We start from the raw sequence: 20,718 nt of genomic DNA, 5'->3' as shown, positions 1-20,718 counted from the left end.
CAGGCCAGATTCTCCTGGCAACCAGAGCTGTCTAAAGGCTTCTTAACGCTCTGCCCATTTCGGCTTCACTTTATTTTGGCCATTAATTTGGTAAAAAAAATAGGAGTACTCAGATGAAACAAAACTACTTTTATCATAATTAGTAATTTTTTGCCTTCAAAGACTGTCCCAACTAGTAGAGGTTTCTTACCGACGATCAAAATTAGAACATCATTTTGCAGTCTAAAAGACACGTGCAGTGTGTACACCTGCAATAGCTCATAGGCTTCCTTCACCAAAGACAGAAGGGTCTGAGTCCTGCATTCTGTTTCCATTAGAGAGGTATTTTTCCAGCAAAATCCCTCCTAACACACACACTGTATATAGTGTGTATATATATATGGGAAGGGGCGATCAAGAATTGGAATTATTGGACTTGTACCAACTTTTGGACACTTCTTTAAAGTTTTTCACTTTAAAACTTTCCTTAGGGCTTCCCTGGTGGCTCAGTGGTTGAGAGTCTGCCTGCCGATGCAGGGGACACGGGTTCGTGCCCCGGTCCGGGAAGATCCCACATGCCGCGGAGCGGCTGGGCCCGTGAGCCATGGCCGCTGAGCCTGCGCGTCTGGAGCCTGTGCTCCGCAACGGGAGAGGCCACAACAGTGAGAGGCCTGCGTACCACAAACAAAACAAAACAAAACAAAACTTTCCTTAAATCTTTTCAAGTAATACCCTTCCCTTTCTTCTTTTTTGTTCTTGCTAAATATCCCCGTCTATATTGTTTTGTCTTTTGGGGAAGAGAGGCTCCTTTACATGAAATCATTCTGTTCAATCAACATATGGCAAGAGACAGAAATACCTGTGTTTGAACCCAGCTCTAACGTTACCAGCTGTGCAAGCCACCTGTGTGTGTGCACAAAAACCAAAACCAAAACAAACAAAACCTCTATGTGATAAATAAGTGCAAGAGGAGGATAGATATTGTCAACATCCTTTCAAAGTGTGTAGCACAGAGGCAGTTGTATCTCAGTGCTGAATTCACAGATAAATAGACAGATAGGTAACAGGATGATAGATGGATAATCACGCGCTTCTCAGTTATTTTCCTTTAATGTATTATTTCGACTTTCTGACATGGGTACTGCTCAGTTCTTGTGAACTTCAAACAAACGTCTTGCTGGGCTGCTCTGGTGGCAGCCTGGGATCCCACCGTCAGGATGTGAGCCCCCAGACATCTGGAGAAGATTCGAGATGTGTCTGCCATTTTCCTGACAGACAGGGACCCTCAGACCCACGGAGGTCACAGCATTCCGATGTTTTGTGAAAGCAGATGTCATCTTCTAATGAAAATCTGCAGTCAGACTTAAATATAAGATTTATCAAAACTTAATTTCAAGACTCCTAGGGCACCAGGGTTGAAGGGATGCTGCTGGACTCACATCACGCTTCCCAGAAGAGCCGCACATTTCCAGGCTGGGGTAAGACCCTGGTGGGCACGTCCCTCTTTGGGGGTCACAGTGTCTTGGAAGAGGTAGGGGTTCCCTTCTGCTGTCAGCCAGCGGATGGAATGACTGTATGGGCCATGATGGTGCCCAGGTGTGGGCACCGACGTGATCTGTGGGAAGCAAGCGAGGGCCCGTGTTTGTCTCAATAAGTCAGCCAGTCTTAGACAGGAGTCCTCCCAGGAAACTCAGGCATCTTGCCGCCAGTACCCAACTGGGAAAGGGGAACCTCTCCGGTCTCCTTGAGGCCCTCATCTCAGTGGCTGAGTCCTGTTTCCCTCCTCCAGCCTTTTGGTCGCTGTGCTGAGGGTTTCTTTTACCAGCAGAACCTGATCCTGGCACTGGCAGAGTCACCGGAAGGAAGGATGATCGAATTTCTCTGCGGGGCTCAGGCCCTCGGAGGTTTTAGAGAAAAGGTGCCGTAGTTAGGGACCATGAGGGCTGCAGAGATTAACGTGGGAGAAAGAGACACGGTCACCTACCTGCACCTACACCGAGGCCTGAGTAAGGCGGGGGTCTTGCTTTTCCGCAGGTAGCACCACGAAACGCAGGTGCTGCCTTAAGGTGCGTTCTGTGCATCGTCTCCGACAGAGGAGGCTGAAAGGGACAGAATATTCTATGTATGTATATTCAGTCATTTGAATGTTGTGATTTGGTCTCGTTCCAATTGCATCATTTCGCTACTGTATTTGGACGGGCCACTCAAATAGAATTACGATTTCCCCCTCACCTGAAGGCAGACGTGTCCTGAGAGCTGGGCCTGCAGCAGCTCTAGACACACGGCGAGTACCCCAGCTGCTGACTTGTCCTGGACCGGCGCACCCTTCCCGACGCCCACCTGCTCACTGTCAGGCGGCGGGGGCCGTCGGACCGAGGCTGCGCACGGGGCCGGGGGCGCCGCAGGCCCAGGCGGGCGGGCCGGCAGGGGCGGGGCGGGGTCCCTGGCGCCCGCGCCTCCTCGCTGCGTCCCGGGGGCTCAGCCGCCTCCGCTCGTGGGAGCCGCGCGCTGAGCGGCGGGGACGCGCTCGGGGGGAGGCGTCCGCGGCCGGAGCGCGGGGCTGCGGGAGCGCGGCGACCCGAGGGCCGAGCGGACCCGGGGACGCGAGGACCCGCGCGGACCGGCATCACTGCGTCGCCCCGCGCGTCTCTGGGCTCAGAGGTGAGCTTTGGGCTTTCGAGGCGCCGTGCTTGGGAGCGAGGACTGTGCTCCAGGGATCTCGTGTCCCTGGGGGCTCCGGGCCGCGGTCCGGGGACGGTTCCAAGGGTGGCGGATTTCGGGAACCGGGGGAAAGGCGGGCGCACTCTCCGCCCCTCCTGGCCTCCGCGGCGCGTCTGCAGGCGCGGACGGCAGCCAGAGGCCAGTCCCCCGGGGTGGGCATCAGCGGGCCCTGGGCCCTCGGCGCCGCTGGCCTCGCGCGCTGACTCGGGCGCAGCCAAAGTTTGCCTCCGGGGTCCAGCCGGTTCTCTCGCCCCCGCAGCCCGCAGGTGTCGCCTGTCCTCGCCCCGCAGCTGCAGCCGCCCGACATGGAGCCCCCTGTCCAGATCTTCCGCGGCGAGCCGGGCTCCACCTGCGCCCCAAGCACCTGCCTGCCCCCCAACGGCAGCGGCCGGTTCCCGGGCTGGGCCGAGCCGGACCGCAACGGCAGCGCAGGCTCCGAGGACGCGCCGCCGGAGCCCGAGCACATCTCGCCGGTCATCCCGGTCATCATCACGGCGGTCTATTCCGTAGTGTTCGTCGTGGGCCTGGTGGGCAACTCGCTGGTCATGTTCGTGATCGTCCGGTGAGCTCGGGGTCCGGGCGCCGCAGTGGCCGCAGCAGGGAGGGAAGGTCGGGCCGGCCACCAGGACGCGCGGAGGGCGCCCGCCCGGTAATGGGGATCCCGTTCTGTCGGGCTCCTCAAAGCCTCAGAGCGTGGCCTCCTCGAAGTGAGATTTCCTGGGAGAGTTTTTGGTGCGGGACTTCGAGGTTCACAGAGGGCGAAGCCGAGCAGCCGGAGGTGTCTTGAGGATTTAGGAGTGACCCTCCCTGACCCCCCCCCCCCCAAACCCCTACTGAAAACCCTACGGACAGGGAGAGTGCAGGGGGTGTCCCTGCAAGGGGCAAGGTCAGTGTCTCGTGGGAGGGAAACTGGTCCATTTGCCTGGCCTTTTGCCTGGTTGCCCCTGCGCCCGTTTGGAGCACTTCGTTTTGCCCTTTGCAAATGTTTCTTTAGATAAAATTCATGCCCACCTAATGCACTGAAGAATTTCCTGTGGCTCGTCAGACTGGTGTTATGGTTTATGAAGCAAAGCCCGCATACTGTTGAGGGTGGTTGGTATCCAGTATCCATACGTGAGCCTTGTTAGTACTGATACGCCGTCTTATTTGTTTAGAATACCAGTGACCTTTGTACATAAACCCCCTAATATTTATCTGTTAACGTACAGCTGCTGGAGGTTTCCAAAAATTGCTTTGCTTTTTATCTTCCACGGTGAGAACTGAAGGTTTGATTTTATTGTTCTTTTGTGGATACATTGATGTCAACTTCCAGTAATAAATATCCAGATATCCATGTATATGTAAATTTTCTGGTAAGTGAAGTGATTTCTCTTTTGGCCTCTTGCAACATAGGAAACAAGAGAAAAAAAAAATCCTAACATTGTCTGGATTCTCTTTGAGAAGTTTCCCTTTCTGGCAGACTTAATGCTCTGCAGTTGCACCTTTGAGAGTGACTACAAAGCTGAGATTCCTTTGAGAAGTTCCTGTGAAGTAAAGGAAGGCTGCAAGTCACGCTGTTTAGGGACATTGAAAGGGTGAAGAACTAATATCTCTTTATTACGAACTTTAAGAACAATACCTGCAGTAGCATGAATGTTTCAAACACCGCTTTCTCTCTGTCTCTCTCTCTCTCTCCCTCCCTCCCCCTCTTTCCCTCCCTCCCCCTCCCTCCCCCTCCCTCTCCCTTCCTTCCCCCTCCCCCTCCCTCCCTTCTCTCTCTCTCTCTCTCTCTCTCTCTCTCTCTCTCTCTCTCTCTCTCTCTCTCTCTCTCTCTCTCTCTCTCTCTCTCGGAAATGTCGGGTCTTTTATCCTCATCTGTGCTCTGGAACTGAAAACCATCATTTAAGCTTCCGATTACATATTATAAAGCTCTTTTCACCTACAATTAGCGTCTCTAGCTTGGTAACCTTGCTTTTCATAATTGCTTATTGCATTTTACAGGATTTCTATCAGTGATGAGTACAAGATACAGAAGGAGGAATATTTTAAAAACACATTGTTTTCCTAAGTCATTAGTAATTTTAGGGCTGCTCTCCATTGGAGGGAAGATTATAGTAACCAAAAGAAAAGAAAAGACAGCTGTATTCTAGACTATAATTAAATTTTTTAGAAGATCTTTGCTACAGCGGCTGTTGTCTTATAATAAAACATTGTTACATGAAAAGAGGATACTAAAAACAAACCCACTCTGTTCCTTCTCATCATATTTAAGTGCTTGAGTGAGACAGATACATCTTATTGTCACTTGAATGAGAACTTGAAGTTCTGAGTTTGAGAAGGGCTTCTTAGTTGCTCTACAACTTTTTATATAGCCCTGCAGTCTAGGATTAAAAAGAATAAAGAATCTTAAAATATATGCAAAGGGAACTCCACGGGGAGCATTAGACATGTCAGAAAGAAAGAATCATTGTAGATTGACTAGGATTTTTAATGATAAATATAAAAAAGTATAATTATAAATTGAATATATCTATTCCAAAGATATCCAAGATTAAAATTTGTGTGAAGGGGATAAATTCAGCTAAAAATACAATAGGAGTTAGAGAGTTCACATAACATCATCCTTCCTCCCACCCCACTTGATAGTAAATGAAGAGGGAAGAGTTCTCTTCTCACCCTGGAAAGCCAACCTACTGAAACAATAGTTGGCTTAAATCCATGGCTGAGAGTGTTACGGAGCATTTTGTTCAAGCTGATACAGGGTCAAAGAATTGAAAAATGAAACCTCAGAAGGAAACTTGATGGACTTGGGTTTATTTTGCTCAGGAGAGAAAAGGGCTGAAGATGGTTTGCAGCAGGTGGTGGTTTGCTCATCAGAACTCAGAGCAGAGCCAGAGTGTGGAATTCAAGTGCAGCTTTGGTGATTGACGTTGAGGGCTGACCAGCATCGCCTGAAAAGATGGGGGATCACTTTTGAGAGGGACATTACATTATTTTTTTAACGTCTTTATTGGAGTATAATTGCTTTACAATGGTGTGTTAGTTTCTGCTGTATAACAAAGTGAATCAGCTGTATGTATACATACATCCCCATATCCCCTCCCTCTTGCGTCTCCCTCCCACCTTCCCTATCCCACCCCTCTAGGTGGTCACAAAGCACCGAGCTGATCTCCCTGTGCTACGCGGCTGCTTCCCACTAGCTATCTACCTTACATTTGGTAGTGTGTATATGTCAGTGCCACTCTCTCACTTCGTCTCAGCTTACCCTTCCCCCTCCCTGTGTCGACAAGGACGTCATTTTGAAATATTGTACATGCAAAAGAGTCCTGGTTGAGTTCTCTAGGAAGTCACTCTGGAGATGGAATTTGGACGCTTGGATGGCAGGGCAGGTGCAGGTCTGGGATGGCCAGCTCAGACCTGGGGAGAAAGTGAGGGTTGTGGAAAAAGCTTTGACTGTTTTTAGACTTGCCTTACACATAGCTTTTCCCACCTTGAACACCTGGAATGCTGTCCAGTATCTTGTGAAGATAATCTAGGATTTCAAGGATTTTCATCATTTAATGTGTAGCAACTGCTATAATTGCCTAATGGTAGGGTACTTTAACCTTTCACTTTGAAAACCTTAAAATTTAAGCGCTCCAGCCTCCCTCTCCAGGCTTTGGGGTTTGTGGTCCTGGCGTAGGATGTTCTTACCTCAGCCCTTGATCCACGTCCTTGGGTCCTACCAACACCTTGGGGGTGCCTGTGATGTGACACTCCTCTCCCGGAGCTGAAGCTCCCACAGTCCGGATGCTTGTTTCGGCCTGGCTGTCCCTTGACTCCCCTGGGGATTTGGCATGCTGGACCAGTCTCACCTTCTCCTTGACTTCCTTCCACATCCGCTGGGTTTCTCCTCAGCCTCCATCACAGCCCCCTCTTCCCTGACGTTCCCTAAATGCTCCTCTTTTCCAGAGCATTCTCAGCTCTCTTTGTCCTCACTTTGCACACCCTCCGTATTAGTCAGGATTCAGCCAGAGGAGCAGAACCAGTAGGGGATGTGTGTGTTGAGGGTTTATTCCAAGGAATTGGCGTACGCGATTGCGGGGCTGGCTAGGCGGGTCTGCAGCCCCGAGCGCAGGCATCGGGAGAGGCAGGCTGCCCTCCCCAGGCAGAATCTCTTCTTTCTCAGGGAAGCCGCAGCCCTGTAGTTAAGGCCTTTCAACTGATTGGACCAGGGCCACCAGATCATCTAGGGTCATCTTCTTTGCTTAAGGTCAACTGATTATGGACTTTAACCACATCTACAAAACACCTTCACAGCCGCACCTTGGTAAGTGCCTGAATATTCAGAGACTGTAGCCTGGCCAAGATGGCCTGTCAAACTGACCGTCACTCTTAGTGGTGTCATCCATGCTTGTGGCCGTAACTGTCAGGGAAATTCTGACCAGTCCTGAGTCTGTGTATCTCTCTCCCACTTATTCATCCCCAGCTGCAGAGTCAGCTGGCCTCCTTCTGGATGGCTCTATGCGATTATCTCACAGGTAGCTCAGACTTCTAGACATCTGCCTGTATTAGTTTGCTAGGGCTGCCGTAACAAAGTACCACAGACCAGGTGGCTTAAACAACAAAAATGTGTTTTCTCACAGTTCTAGAAGCTGGAAGTTCAAGATCAAGGTGTTGGCAGGTTTGGTTTCTCCTGAGGCCTCTCTCCTTGGCTTGCAGACGGCTGCCTTCTCCCTGTGTCCTCACACGGTCGTCTGTGTAGACGACATCCCTATTCTCTGTGTCCTAACGTCCTCTTGTTATAAGGACACCAGTCATGTTGGATTAGCACCTACTCTAATGACCCCATTTTACCTCATTTCCCCTCTTTAAAGACCTTACTTTTTTTTTTTTTTTTTTTTTTTTTTTGCGCTACGTGGGCCTCTCACTAGTGTGGCCTCTCCCATTGTGGAGCACAGGCTCCAGACACGCAGGTTCAGCGGCCATGGCTCACGGGCCCAGGCGCTCCGCGGCATGTGAGATCTTCCCGGACCGGGGCACGAACCCGTATCCCCTGCATTGGCAGGTGGAGTCTCAACCACTGCGCCACCAGGGAAGCCCTAAAGACCTTACTTTTAAACACAGTCACATTCTGAAGTACTGGGGGGTAGAACTTGAACATATGAATTGGAGGGACACAATTCAGCTCTAAACACCGCTTATCCATTTCCTGTTCTCTTTAAGAAGACACTTCAAGCTTCAGTCTTTATGAAGTTACGTACATATATTTTTTCTTTTGTTTAATTTAAAGAAAAGCTTTACTCTTATAAAGGTATGTTTCTTTTTAGATTGAGTGTAAGGATACGCAAGGAAAAATTATTAGGAAAAAAATAACAGAAATCGGAAAATTATCTGGTGCTTGGTCTTAGGTTTTGCCTTTTCCTTTTCTCATTAGTTTTCATTAATACTTTGCTACTGTAATAAAGACCTCTAGGGGTCATCATTCTGCTGACTTTGCCCTTGGAGTAGAAGACTTTGGCTTCCCTATCATTCATCTTGGGCGGTGTTGGAATTTGCCGAAACAGGTAACTTTGTAAGGGGCTTAGAAAACAACAGAACCACAGAAATCCTCTGGAAATCGTTCCATTTCCTGATCTCAGATTTCTTCTCCAAAGGCAGCTAACGCCCCCAAGCTTGCTGGGCATGGAGTTGTTCCTCACGAAGGTACCTGTTCTCTGGCTCATAAATTAGGGGGCAGGGTGTTTCTTCCCCAGGCATGACAGCAGTCCCACGCTCCACTCTGCTGAGAACATCTGACTCACTCAGGCCACCTCTGAGTCAGTGGGGACCCCGTGCTTGAGCTTATGCCCGTCCCGCCAAAACTGTGTGGTATAACCACTTTGGGGAAGTATGGAAGGGGGGATGGGGTGAGCCAGTCAGAGTGTCTGCTACACTGCCTGCCTCTTTCCACGACAGGTGTCCTAGCCCCCCCTCCTGCAAGTGTTGCTTGTAATCACTGCAGTTGTATGTGCAAGGTATTCCAGGTTCTGTCAAATGTCAAGGGTGGGCTTCCCTGGTGGCCCAGTGGTTGAGAGTCCGCCTGCTGATGCAGGGGACACGGGTTCGTGCCCCAGTCCAGGAAGATCCCATGTGCCGTGGAGCGGCTGGGCCCGTGAGCCATGGCCGCTGAGCCTGCGTGTCCGGAGCCTGTTCTCCGCAACGGGAGAGGCCACAACAGTGACAGGTCCATGTACCGCAAAAAAAAAAAAAAAAAAATGTCAAGGGAGCCGACCTTAGATAGTGTCACCAAGGGACACCTAGGGAGGTGTGAGAGGAAAGGCAGAGGGGTGTGGCTATCCAACAGCAGTCTTACCTTACGCTTTGGTTTAAAAAAATATGTTGTAATTTATCCTGAATCCTCTCTTTGAATCAACACCCAACATTTCCATTAAAGCAAGCATAGTAAAATAACTTCAGAAATTATTTTCAGAAGAGCCTATCATGAATTTCTGGAAGTAATTTTATTGTTTGATAAGCTCTTAAAAGAGACAATTGGCTTCACTGCCACTGTTTATATGGATTAGCTAAATGGAATTATTTTCTTTGCTGTGGGACATCGCAGACGTCCAAATCCTCATGGAGCTGTTTCAGAGAGCAGAGACTAAATGACTGCTAAGAAAGAAAGAGAGAGAGAGAGAGGGAGGGAGGGAGGAAGGAAGGGAGGAAGAAAAAAAAAACAGGAAAAAAGAAAAGGAAAGAAAGAAAAAAAAAAAAAAAAGGTGGTGATCAGGTATAGAGCTCTTAAGCTTTAACAGACTTGGGCAAAACTGTAGTCTTCAGAATCCCTTTTGGACTGTGTTGCCCTTACAGGTTTTCCCAGTGCCTGTCTTAGAGTTAGTTTCAGGAGGCACTGACTTCTCGCTGGGAGAAGCTAGCACCTCTCCATTGACCGTGTCTCCAGCTGTGTCTCTGGGGCAGCCAGCAGTGTCTTCGGGAGGACTGGGCAGCAGGCATCTCCCTTACTCCAGGTTAACCTGTGGACACACTCAATTGTCGCTACTGGGGGTTGGCGGTTGAAGGTGGGAGGGTGACGGGGTGCTCTGTGCTCAGCTAAAACCCTAAAATTCTACGTCCGCAGGACGGTTTCCTTTCTAAGATTTGCCTTAACATGGTTTCAGTGGTGCAAGTTTTACAGGCTTAACAAGATACCGTGTTAACAAAAGATAGTTTCAGAATAACATTCATTTATTCCTTGACAGAAAATCAGCCAATGGTTTTTTGTTTGTTTCTTTCTTTGGAGGGGATGCTGGCTTTTGTCTTAGATAAGGAAGACTAACGTAAGAAGAATAGGTTTTAGGAGTGAAGCTAATATTATAAAAGGCTTATGTCTTGTTTTTTTTTTTTTTTAACCCACTCCACTGGCCAAGCAAGTCAGAATTTAAATGAAAAATGAGAAAAGCATAAAACGTGATGAACTGAGATACCCCAAAGGAACTGGTCTGCAGTTGAGCGGGGCAGCCTTCAGACTAAGAACAGCTGGAGTTATTGAGGCTTTAACGATCGGCTGTGGCAATAGGAGCGATTTTCCAAGGTTCTGTCGAGTATTAACTCTTTTAACCTCACAACGCAACTCTAAACTGTCTCTGCTTTACTGTGTTGCTTCCACCTACTGTAGGGGCACTTCCTTCCCACGAAAGAGAGAGAGGAGGGTGACCGTGTCACCTCTCTGTGGCACCCTGTGGTTCACCTTAGCTAGGTCAGTTTTCTGTATAAAAACGGAAAAATCACTTAAGAATTCTATGTTCTTCTAGGTATCCAGATAGTTGTACACTAGGAAGCAGCATGTCAGTCACTTGAGATTTGTAGTTTTCTACCAGGTGTGGCTGGGCGTGATAAACACTCGCCCAGCGTGCACCACCGAACGCACTAGAACATTTCTTCTGGGTCTCAGGGCCGTGAGTGCAGGGAGGATGAGTAGTTTCTGGGGCCCTGGCTATTGCAGTGAAAGCATTGCTTCTGCATCGGCCTTCCTCCCCTTCTCCTGCAGCACCCAGTGAGATGCCTGCCCGCCCTTCTGGCTGTCCATCACTAGCAGCCTGGTACCTGCAGTCACAAGAGGCAGGAATGGGAGACACGCCCCACTCCTCTGTTCTCATGAAAGCTTTTGCTCTTTGCAGGTAGGAGAGTATCAGGGACCTGATACCTACGTGAATATGACTCCTTTAAAATACTATAGATTGAGGCAATTTCAAAGTCAGATCACTGGAGAAACCATGGCTGAATTTCCCTTCTTTAAAAAAAAATTAATAAGCTACTGCCCTTGAGTAAAGAACCATAATTTCAGTAGTAAATAATCTAAAAGGATGTATAGCACATTCATTTCATTGAGATGAACCGGAAATATCTGGAGAATTTAATGAAGCAAACTTACTATGTTTTCAAATAAGTTCTCCTGAGAATTCACATCAGTACAGCCATCATGTCTGGTTATTTTAAACATAAAGTCTAGAATGCTGTGTATCTGGAAAGCATGCCCAGGAGGATGAATAAATCATGCAGGGAAAAGAGTGCCGAAACCCATCTCTCACTGTGCTGTTCTCCCACCGCTGGTCAAAAAGGACTGCATCTTCCCAGGTGCTGTAGAGCTGTCCTCCTCCTGAGTCTGGCATTTGGGGCCTTCAGACTCGTGGTGCGGCTCCAGGCTTGTGGGGTAGTGGCCAGGTTCCCGTGGGGCGGGAGCCTTTGGTCACGCTCGTTTTTTTCGCCAGACCAGTGTTTCTTCAGGAGCTTTCTATCGGCCGTTAGCTATTTGCTGTATTAAAGGAGTCTCTTCAGAAAAATGGCCAGTAGGGTGTTTGTTTTTTCATGATGTTGGAGCAGTAGTTTGACGACTACTCGGAAGGCTCAGATTTTAATTCCCACTGTCTCTCAAATTTGAGGAAATCACTTACTACCTCTTTGCTGAGTTTCCTCACCTGAAAAAAAATGGGTATTGCTTATGGAGAACCTGAAACACCGTAACGTGCTGACGGCATTTGTCCATCGAGGGGTGAGATGTTAATATTTTATATTTGCATTCCCTGGACCAGGCCCCGTTTCATCCTGTCACATGTCTTCTGCCCTCATCATGCACACTAAACCACACTTACCAGAATGTTCTTCAACCTTTGGCTGCTGGAAGTAGCAGGATTCACAGAATCCCGTTAGTCCTCTCATAAAATTTCTGACTCCTTAAGAAACTTTGGACTATGGTCCTGAATTCCTTTACTTATTAGGGATGGATTCCGAGAAGCACTGAGAGTCATCTCTAAGGCTGCTTCCTCTTCAGAGGAAGTGGGGCTGCTGTATCTTGCAGGATTGTAACAGTTACTAGGACTGCAGTGGGTGATGAACGGTGGCGCTAACAGCATAATAAGAGTGGCAGCAGGATGGTGACAAGGGGGCTTGTGTAATCTCTAGGATGGACCTAGAGATTATCATACTAAGCAGAGTAAGTCAGAAAGAGAAAGACGTATATCATATGATATCACTTATATGTGGAATCTAAAAAAATGATGTAAATGAACTTATTTACAAAACAGAAATAGAGTCACAGACATAGAAAATAAATGTATGGTTACCAAAGGGGAAGTGGGAGGAGGGATAAATTAAGAGTTTGGGATTAACAGATACACAGTACTGTATATAAAATAGGTAATCAACAAGGACCTACTGTAGAGCACAGAGAACTATACTCAATATTTTGTAATAACCTATAATGGCAAAGAATCTGAAAAAGAATACATGTACATGTGTATTGATATATAGGTGTAACTGAATCACTTTGCTGTACACCTGAAACCAAGACAATATTGTAAATTAACTATACTTCAATTTAAAAAATGGTTTAAAAAAAAAGAAACACTTGTCTCTGTCTCAGGAAGTGCACTGGCTTAGCTATCTGTGCCTTTAAAAGCCTGTGCCCGGAGTCTTGGGCGTATACATTCAATCGCTTTCTAAAACTTACGGGCCATTTAATAATATTTGAGTAAAAAATGTAAAAGCAAAACATACTTTAGAATAAACTCCTCGCTCTCCAGATTAAGGCACTCTTTAGTTAACAGAGCATCAAAACGGAGGCCGAGAGGTACTGACTTGGGTACAGGTGTTCACAATGCTTTCATCCAAGCACAGGCAGGAAGAGGAAGCAGGCAAGGAGACTGGTGCCGGGGTGGGACCCTGAGTGCAGTGTGATCCTGTGTGTCGGGTATTTTGAGTCAGGTTGTCTCCTGCCTTTATGTCGTGTCCTGTCAGTTCGGTTTTATTGTCCTTGTTTCATGGGACCTGAAACTCAGAAAAGTCGTACACTGAGTTCAGGCTCAGGACTGTCTGACTCCGCATCAGACCGCAGGGCCTACAAAAGGGGAGACAGAGCTGTTGTGTCACCACCTGTCACGGAAGTGTCACGTGGACATTTGTGGGTTGAGCAGCACGGACACAGTGATCGATCAATACCACTGATACTGACTTTACAGCCAAAGTAGAAGTCGTTTTCCGTAATTGGCTCCTTACAAAGAAGCTTTATAATTAAAATCAAGGCCCTAACATTGATGTCTGGCTCCTTGTAGGTACATGGGACCTGGCTGAATTAATTGCGTTTAGGTCCACAAATGTGAGGTGTGTAGAAAGTAATTAATAGATGGATTTTCCCAACATATTTTAGCATTTGGCCTCAGAAAACCCGCTGATGTACTTTGGTGCATTTCATGCCCTGCAGGTCTCTAAGGAAGCGTTCTCTGAGTAAAACAATCTTCTTAATCTTCTTAATTCAGTTTTAGTAGAAAATGGAATTGTTCTAAGCTTCATGTTAAAACTGAAAGAAATAATTTGGGCTGAAAGGCAATATTTCTGACCCATTTTGAAATTCTTTGTTCCCTCAATTGGAAAATGAAACACATTGTGTGCTTTATAAATCTCTCAAGATGAAAGTAAAGGAAAACAGATTTCTTTCTCACCGACCGTACCAGATTATGTTTTATGCTACACTGTGTACAAGGGAAGAACTCAGCCTGCTTTTTTTACATAGTGCATTTAAAATGAGAAGCTAGTGGGACACTGGTAGACAAAAATCAACACTTAGTTGTGTTGTAGTCATTGAAATTGAATGTATTTAAAACTAAAAACCATTTTAAAAGACATAATTACAAAGAGTGATTTCTCAAAGTAAAGTTGGGTAAACCTTCCTCGAGGAAAAACTGGGTATGTTTTATCTTTGTTTTACACAGTGAAAAAAAAATAAAGCATTAAAAAATGAACAAAGCCAAGCAGTTCTGGGTAGGATTAAAATGAATTGTCAGTCACAAAATAAAGACCTGTATCACACGCAAGTCTGTTGAAAAGATCTATATGTATGCTCATCTGTCTGTCTATACTCGTTTCTTTACCATTTTAAAATTAAATAGATTTTGGAACAAAGCACTAGAATAAAAGCTAAATAAAGTCAGAAATGTTTGCCCATTTTTCTACTACCCCTAATGTCTAGAACAGTCCTTTTACATGTTAGATGATAAATACGTAAAGAATAAGTGAATGAAAAACAAACTCAAAAACCCAGCAGCACATTTACATCATGGGTATGACAGGAAGATGGAGAGAAATAATCTTGTTTCTTGTCTCTTAGATACACAAAGATGAAGACGGCAACCAACATCTATATATTTAACCTGGCTTTAGCAGATGCTTTGGTTACCACGACCATGCCCTTCCAGAGCACGGTCTATCTGATGAACTCCTGGCCCTTTGGGGACGTGCTGTGCAAGATCGTCATCTCCATCGACTACTACAACATGTTCACCAGCATCTTCACCTTGACCATGATGAGCGTGGACCGGTACATCGCTGTGTGCCACCCAGTCAAGGCTCTCGACTTCCGCACGCCCCTGAAGGCAAAGGTCATCAACATCTGTATTTGGATCCTGTCTTCATCTGTTGGCATCTCTGCCATAGTCCTTGGAGGAACCAGAGTCAGGGAAGGTAAGGGCGACTTTTTAAATTTCATTTAAAAATTGTTGATTTTATCATTGTTCATAAAACAAATAATTTTTTATTGAAGTAGAGTTGATTTACAATGTTGTGTCAGTTTCAGGTGTTCAGCAAAGTGATTTGGTTAAATCGTTTCATTTTTTAGAATATAACTTCTAATTACACAAACTCTTAATGTGGGAGTGAGTAGGCCACATAGCTAGAAGAAAAGCCAAATGCCAACGGAAATATAATGCTAAATCCACGGAAGATGAGAAATAAAACAGTTTTGTGTTCCTTTCCACATCTAAACATAGGATGGGTTAATGGCATGACCGGAACACAGGCACCCAACCTATCCCCTATTCAGAAAGCGCTTACTGGAATCTGGAGGGGTGGGGATGAAATAAGGAACCACAGTCATGTGGGTTTTTAAAATACAATTTGTTGCGTCCTGGCAATTCTAAGATACACCTCCTTGCTCCGCTCCTTCCTCCCCAAAAGCACCCTGAGTCATTAGAGTCGTGCTGGCTGTTTACTCTTTTTCCCTAGGGGTTAACCTCCGGGCCACTATCGTGGCAGCTTCATGTGGGCGTAGGCCATTCAAAATTAGGTTCACAGATGGATGGTAGTACAAAGAAGCAAAACCATCAGATTTTGGACTCGTTACTTTCTACCCCATGCAAACAGGACATTTGATGTTTTTCCTGTATTTCTAGGACAGTGGTCCTGACCCTGGGACGTGTGTTGGAATCACCTGGGTACGTTAGACAATACTGCTGCCTGGTCCCACTCCGGAGGGTCCGGTTTAATTGACCTGAGGCACAGTTTGGGTGTCAAGATGTTTAAGATCTCCCCAGGTGACTCTGACCTGTAACCAAGGTGAGAACTACCGCTCTAGGAGCTTAGCTTTACTTGTAGAAGGTAAAGCTGTGAAAATATCTTTGGTCTTAATAGAAATTCACTGGGGTGGGGGAGCAGAATGATCACTCTGGACTTTATAAATGCTGTTTATCGCTTCAGCAGTTGTCTGAATGCTCCAGTTTATTTTGCGGGCTCACGACACCTGTGAGTACAGGTCGCCGTGAAAAGGCAGGTGCTGAAATCATAGCTTATCCTGCATGGTACACATTTTTAAATGAAGCATAATCTTTTTCCTCTTAAACTACAAAATGAGTTTACAGCATAAGCACTGCAAGTGTCAAGCTATAATACTTGGTAAATTTTAAGAAAAGCCAAACTTTACCAGAGAAGCACTTTAAAATATGATCAACTACACTCAGGACTTTGTTTCTTCATACACACAACACATGAAATAAAATTGCAGGAAACTCTTCTGAGCCCTAGGGGTTGGTGCGTAATAACTTAGATTCAAGAGCAGATGCTGCACGTGCACTGGGAGGGTGAGAACGATGGGCTAAGTAACATAAGAAGATGGGTGATTTTTTCCCAGGGCAGACAAAGAATTGATTTTTACAGTTCTACTTGTAAATAGTTATACTTGTCAACTTAACCACAACGCCTGTAATCATTGTCAGAAAATGACATTCTAGAAGAAATGGATTTCAGTTAGGTTTTTGAAAGGAAATGAAGATAGATGTGGGTTTTCCAGGAAGGAGGTGCTGGAGATGGACGAGTGCAGATGCAATGGCAGAAAAGAGTCCCCAGTGTCAGCAGAAGATTAGTTTGTGTGGCAAAACTAATAGAGGGAGAAATGAGAGAAGAGTAGTCTTGTAGGAGGGCTCCATCCTTTCCGTGTGTCTTTTATTTTGTGAAGCATGCTTTGTTTATGTGATGAAAGATTGTCTCCAGACCGGCTAGCGTGCTCACTTTGGAGTGTACTTCACACTGCATGTCAAGACTCCTGGGTGACCAAGAAGAGTACTTTAGGTGATCTCCACACACTGTATCAGAGCTGATTGGCATTGGCATTTTTTTTTTTTTTTTTGGCTGCATTGGGTCTTCGTTGCTGCGTGCGGGCTTTCTCTAGTTGTGGCGAGTGGGGGCTGCTCTTCGTTGTGGTGCGTGGCTTCTCATTGCGGTGGCTTCTCTTGTTGCGGAGCACAGCTCTAGGCGCACTGGCTCAGTAGTTGTGGCTCGCGGGCTCAGTAGTTGTGGCTCGTGGGCTCTAGAGCGCAGGCTCAGCAGTTGTGGTGCACGGGCCTAGCTGCTCCGTGGCATGTGGGATCTTCCCGGACCAGGGCTCGAACCCATGTCCCCTGCATTGGCAGGCGGATTCTTAACCACTGCACCACCAGGGAAGCCCCTGTTCTGCTGCTCTTGAGTGAAATGTTTTGTGTATATTTGTTGAGTTCAAGTCTGCCATTTCTTTACTGATTTTCTATGTGGTTAATCTACCCATTGTTGAAAGTGGGATATTGTAGTCCCCTACTATTATTGTATCGCTGTCTATGCCTCCCTTCAGTTCCGTTTATATATACTTTTTATATTTAGGTGCTCCGGTGTTGGGTGCATATATATTTACAATTGTTTATCCTCTTGATGAATTGACCCTTTTATCGTTATATAAAATCGCCTCTTGTGACAGTTTTTAACTTGAAGGCTGTTTTGTCTGAGGTAAGTATAGCTAGCTACTCCTCTCCTCTCTTTTGGTTTCCATTTTCAGTGAATATCTTTTTCTGTCCCTTCACTTTCAGCCTAGATATCTCTTTAAAGATAAAGATGCACTCTGTTTTCTTGAAATCAAACATTTAATAAGAATGGGTGCTTGGACTTGGATCTCCTTGGTGGTCGCCTCCGTACTCTCCTTTCCCCTTGTAGGTACCAGTTCAGCTTCATGGACGTTCCCGACGATATTTACGACTCTATCACTGGATGTTTCCCAAAGTCTTGTAAAAGTCTTGCAGTTGATTATTTCACCCATTCATTAAACGTTTTTTGAGCTCCTACTACATGCGAGAGGAAGCTGACCCTCAGAGCTAAAAGATGTCTCCAAATCATAAACGTCAGCCCTTACGTTGCCTTGCTTACTCTTCCACAGTAACTACTGTACTGAGTCCATATGTTCATTCAAGGGTTTCCTTGTGGTATTAATTTGTTTATTTAGCAAATTATTCTCCTCAAACACCATGTATTCCTGCCTCCCTATGTGGCAGGGACTGAATATTATTCAAGGTGGATTGTTACCTGCCCTCAGGTAGTTTACATTCTGGATGGAGAGAGAAACGTTAGGAAAGGCAACACATTATTACTGAAGAGCTTCTGTCTGGTTTCTGTCTAGCTTCTGTTATTATTACAACGATAAAAGTAGAATAAGTATAATATATAGAAGATATGAATTGCAGGGAAGAGGTCTGTTCACATGGGTCAGCCTCTGTATAAATGTCTCTAAGGTGACGTCTACGCTGAGGCCAGATGGAGGCCAGAAGGAGGCACTGTTGGAACACACAGAAGTTAAGCAGGAAAGAAACAACCTTCAAGGAAGCCAGGTAGCAACGTGCCACCCTAAAAAGGTGTTGAATGAATGCATTTCTTCTATGGTGATAGTGATGATTTTTAAAAAATGACTTTGGTCTTATTTCCATAAACACTAAAGCCAAAAATAAGAGAGATCCTTGTTTGTTTCTTGGAGTCTTCCTAGTGATGGTACTTTGGACAATGGCTTTTTTAGGGAATCAAAAATTACAAGTTCTTCTGGGAGCTTTCATTTACTATTGAAAGGTTTGATATGGTATTTAGTTGATAGAAAATGACTCTAAGATAGTCATCTCTATTAATTGGCCAAAATGATTATACTCTCTGTGTCTTAAAGTCTGTCTAATCGAAATTCTAAGATCTTGTTTTACTAAGGGATATACGATTAAGGGCACATGAAGATGTTTTAGAAAACACTACTATTAGAGCTCTTTCATTATTTGAAAAATATTCTTATACTATTTTCGAAGCGGATTTTCCAGTGTCAGAAGAAAATATTTTCATTCTAAAAATTACAACTTAGTATTGTTCATGATTCTTTTATCTAAAGAAGAATCAGGACAAAGAGAGTTTAGCCTGCTCCGTGCTCAGTGGCTGATGCCTGGGGAAAAGGGAGCCTGGGAGGGGTAAGCGGGCCCCCAGTGGGAGTTCTATATTATAAAATGTTCTTATCCTGGGTCTCTGCTCTTTCTAATATTATGGTCACTCCAAAGAGAATACTGTCCAGCAAAGAGAAGCAGAGCAAATAAAGCCATTTTCTAAGCTATCCTATAAACATAGTCGTTTTACCTGTTACATAGTCAATGTTGGCAAAAGTAAAAAACGTGTCTGATTTATGAACTTCCTTGATGACGGTGATGACGGTGACTCTCTTCCTCCTTTCTCTCCCCCCCCGCTTCCATTTTCTTCTCCTCCTTTTTGTCCTCCTCCGTCTCTTTCTTCTTCAAAAGTTTACTCATGTTTCAACAATGCTCTCAATCACAGTGACCACCACTGTTTCCATTAAATCACAACAGCTGGGTCATATTTAGACAAATTTTGTTTAAATTTTTATCGACCCACATTGTGATTTCTTGTAAACCACTTAATGTTTTTTGGACAAGTTGGCTTTTGTTAAATCGAATGGCTAGATTTGAAATATTTAACCATTTATTACAAATAGATACTAGCTTTTATTGTCAGAGCCTTTGATCTGGGAGAATTGTTAATGTATGGAAATGCAAACAAGTACTCATGCGTTAAATGAACAGTTTAGCTCTTCTGAGAATCATCGCGTCAGCCCATTCCACAGCGAGATAATTCGTATTGCTGGCTAATCGTATTTATTCTGTAGCATTGTGTTTGTTAGCAGTGGATGGTGACCTTCCAGCTCCATTGTTCTACGTGCAGAGGTAGCACGGTTAATATGCACGGCATTCATTCCTAACTGGTGATCTGCTTCAGGTAATAGCGGCTCACCATGATTGGACCTTTGCAACCGAAGGCGCTATATAAATTGCAGGGGAGAGCTAACCACTGATGTTCCTCTCGTGGCTTTGCTTTGTCACCTCCTGCAGACATGGACGTCGTCGAGTGCTCCTTGCAGTTCCCGGATGACGACTACTCCTGGTGGGACCTCGTCATGAAGATCTGTGTCTTCGTCTTTGCCTTCGTGATCCCCGTCTTCATCATCATCGTCTGCTACACCCTCATGATCCTGCGCTTAAAAAGCGTCCGGCTCCTTTCCGGCTCCCGAGAGAAAGACCGCAACCTCCGTCGCATCACCAGGCTTGTCCTGGTGGTGGTGGCGGTCTTCGTCATCTGCTGGACCCCCATCCACATCTTCATCCTCGTGGAGGCTCTGGGCAGCAGCTCCTACAGCACGGCTGCGCTCTCCAGCTATTACTTCTGTATCGCCTTAGGCTACACCAACAGCAGCCTGAACCCCATTCTCTATGCGTTTCTCGATGAAAACTTCAAGCGGTGTTTCAGGGACTTCTGCTTTCCAATTAAGATGAGGATGGAGCGCCAGGGCACTGACAGAGTCAGAAACACCGTTCAGGATCCTGCCCACCTGAGGGATGCTGATGGGATAAATAAACCAGTATGACTAGTCGTGGAGATGTCGTCCTGTAGTTCTCCGGGTAGAGAGGAGTTCAACGATCTAGGTTTAACTCAGATTACTACTGCAGTCTGAGCTGGAAGGGCAGCAGTTTTAACAAACTTTCAGAAATCTCATGGTCCGAGGTGGTGAGATGCAGGCTGCATTAGTGACCCAGGTCAGTGGAGACATCAAGGCTGTGGGGACAGAGCACAAGAGGTGTGAGCAAGGAGATGCAGCCCCTGTCTAGGGAGGGGAAGCGAGGCCGACTCCCAGTTCCTTTGAGGGACCAAGAAACGAGCCTTTTCCTTCCGGTTGCCTAGATCTCGTTCAGGACCCATCTGCTGTGACCTTCCTATGCAACGTGGAGTCTAAAGCTCTGTTTAGGAAAAAAGAAAAGAAAAGAAAAGTGGTTTCAGAGCTTAGCGGGCATCCAATCCGGACGCTGAACACTGACAGCAGCAACGTCATTAAGAAGGAAAACCATGTCCAGGGCCCATGCCCAGCTCGCTTACCGCCGTGTGGACACGCATCTCCTGTGGCTGCATGGTGAGGAGTTCCGC

The 20,718-nt window shown here is 46.0% G+C and overlaps 1 protein-coding gene across 1 annotated transcript; it reads left to right on the top strand.

Annotated features, from left to right (window-relative positions):
* Positions 1-3,005: 3,005 nt before the first annotated feature.
* Positions 3,006-20,178, top strand: OPRK1 (opioid receptor kappa 1). The gene is made up of 3 exons (XM_019925440.2): positions 3,006-3,262; positions 14,300-14,652; positions 19,632-20,178. Exons 1-3 carry the CDS (start codon positions 3,006-3,008, stop codon positions 20,162-20,164), a joined length of 1,143 nt encoding a protein of 380 aa, XP_019780999.1. The 3' UTR covers positions 20,165-20,178.
* Positions 20,179-20,718: the final 540 nt, after the last annotated feature.

This window comes from Tursiops truncatus, chromosome 17 (assembly GCF_011762595.2).
Source record: "Tursiops truncatus isolate mTurTru1 chromosome 17, mTurTru1.mat.Y, whole genome shotgun sequence".
Lineage (NCBI taxonomy): Eukaryota > Metazoa > Chordata > Mammalia > Artiodactyla > Delphinidae > Tursiops > Tursiops truncatus.
This window is presented reverse-complemented; position numbering and strand designations above follow the sequence as displayed.

What these genes read in the sequence shown, in the direction of transcription:
- OPRK1 (XM_019925440.2), top strand. Translation starts at nt 3,006, where the DNA reads ATGGAGCCCCCTGTCCAGATCTTCCGCGGCGAGCCGGGCTCCACCTGC. An exon ending in GTCATGTTCGTGATCGTCCG is followed by an intron (nt 3,263 to 14,299) that starts GTGAGCTCGGGG and finishes CTTGTCTCTTAG; the next exon opens with ATACACAAAGATGAAGACGG. An exon ending in AGGAACCAGAGTCAGGGAAG is followed by an intron (nt 14,653 to 19,631) that starts GTAAGGGCGACT and finishes CACCTCCTGCAG; the next exon opens with ACATGGACGTCGTCGAGTGC.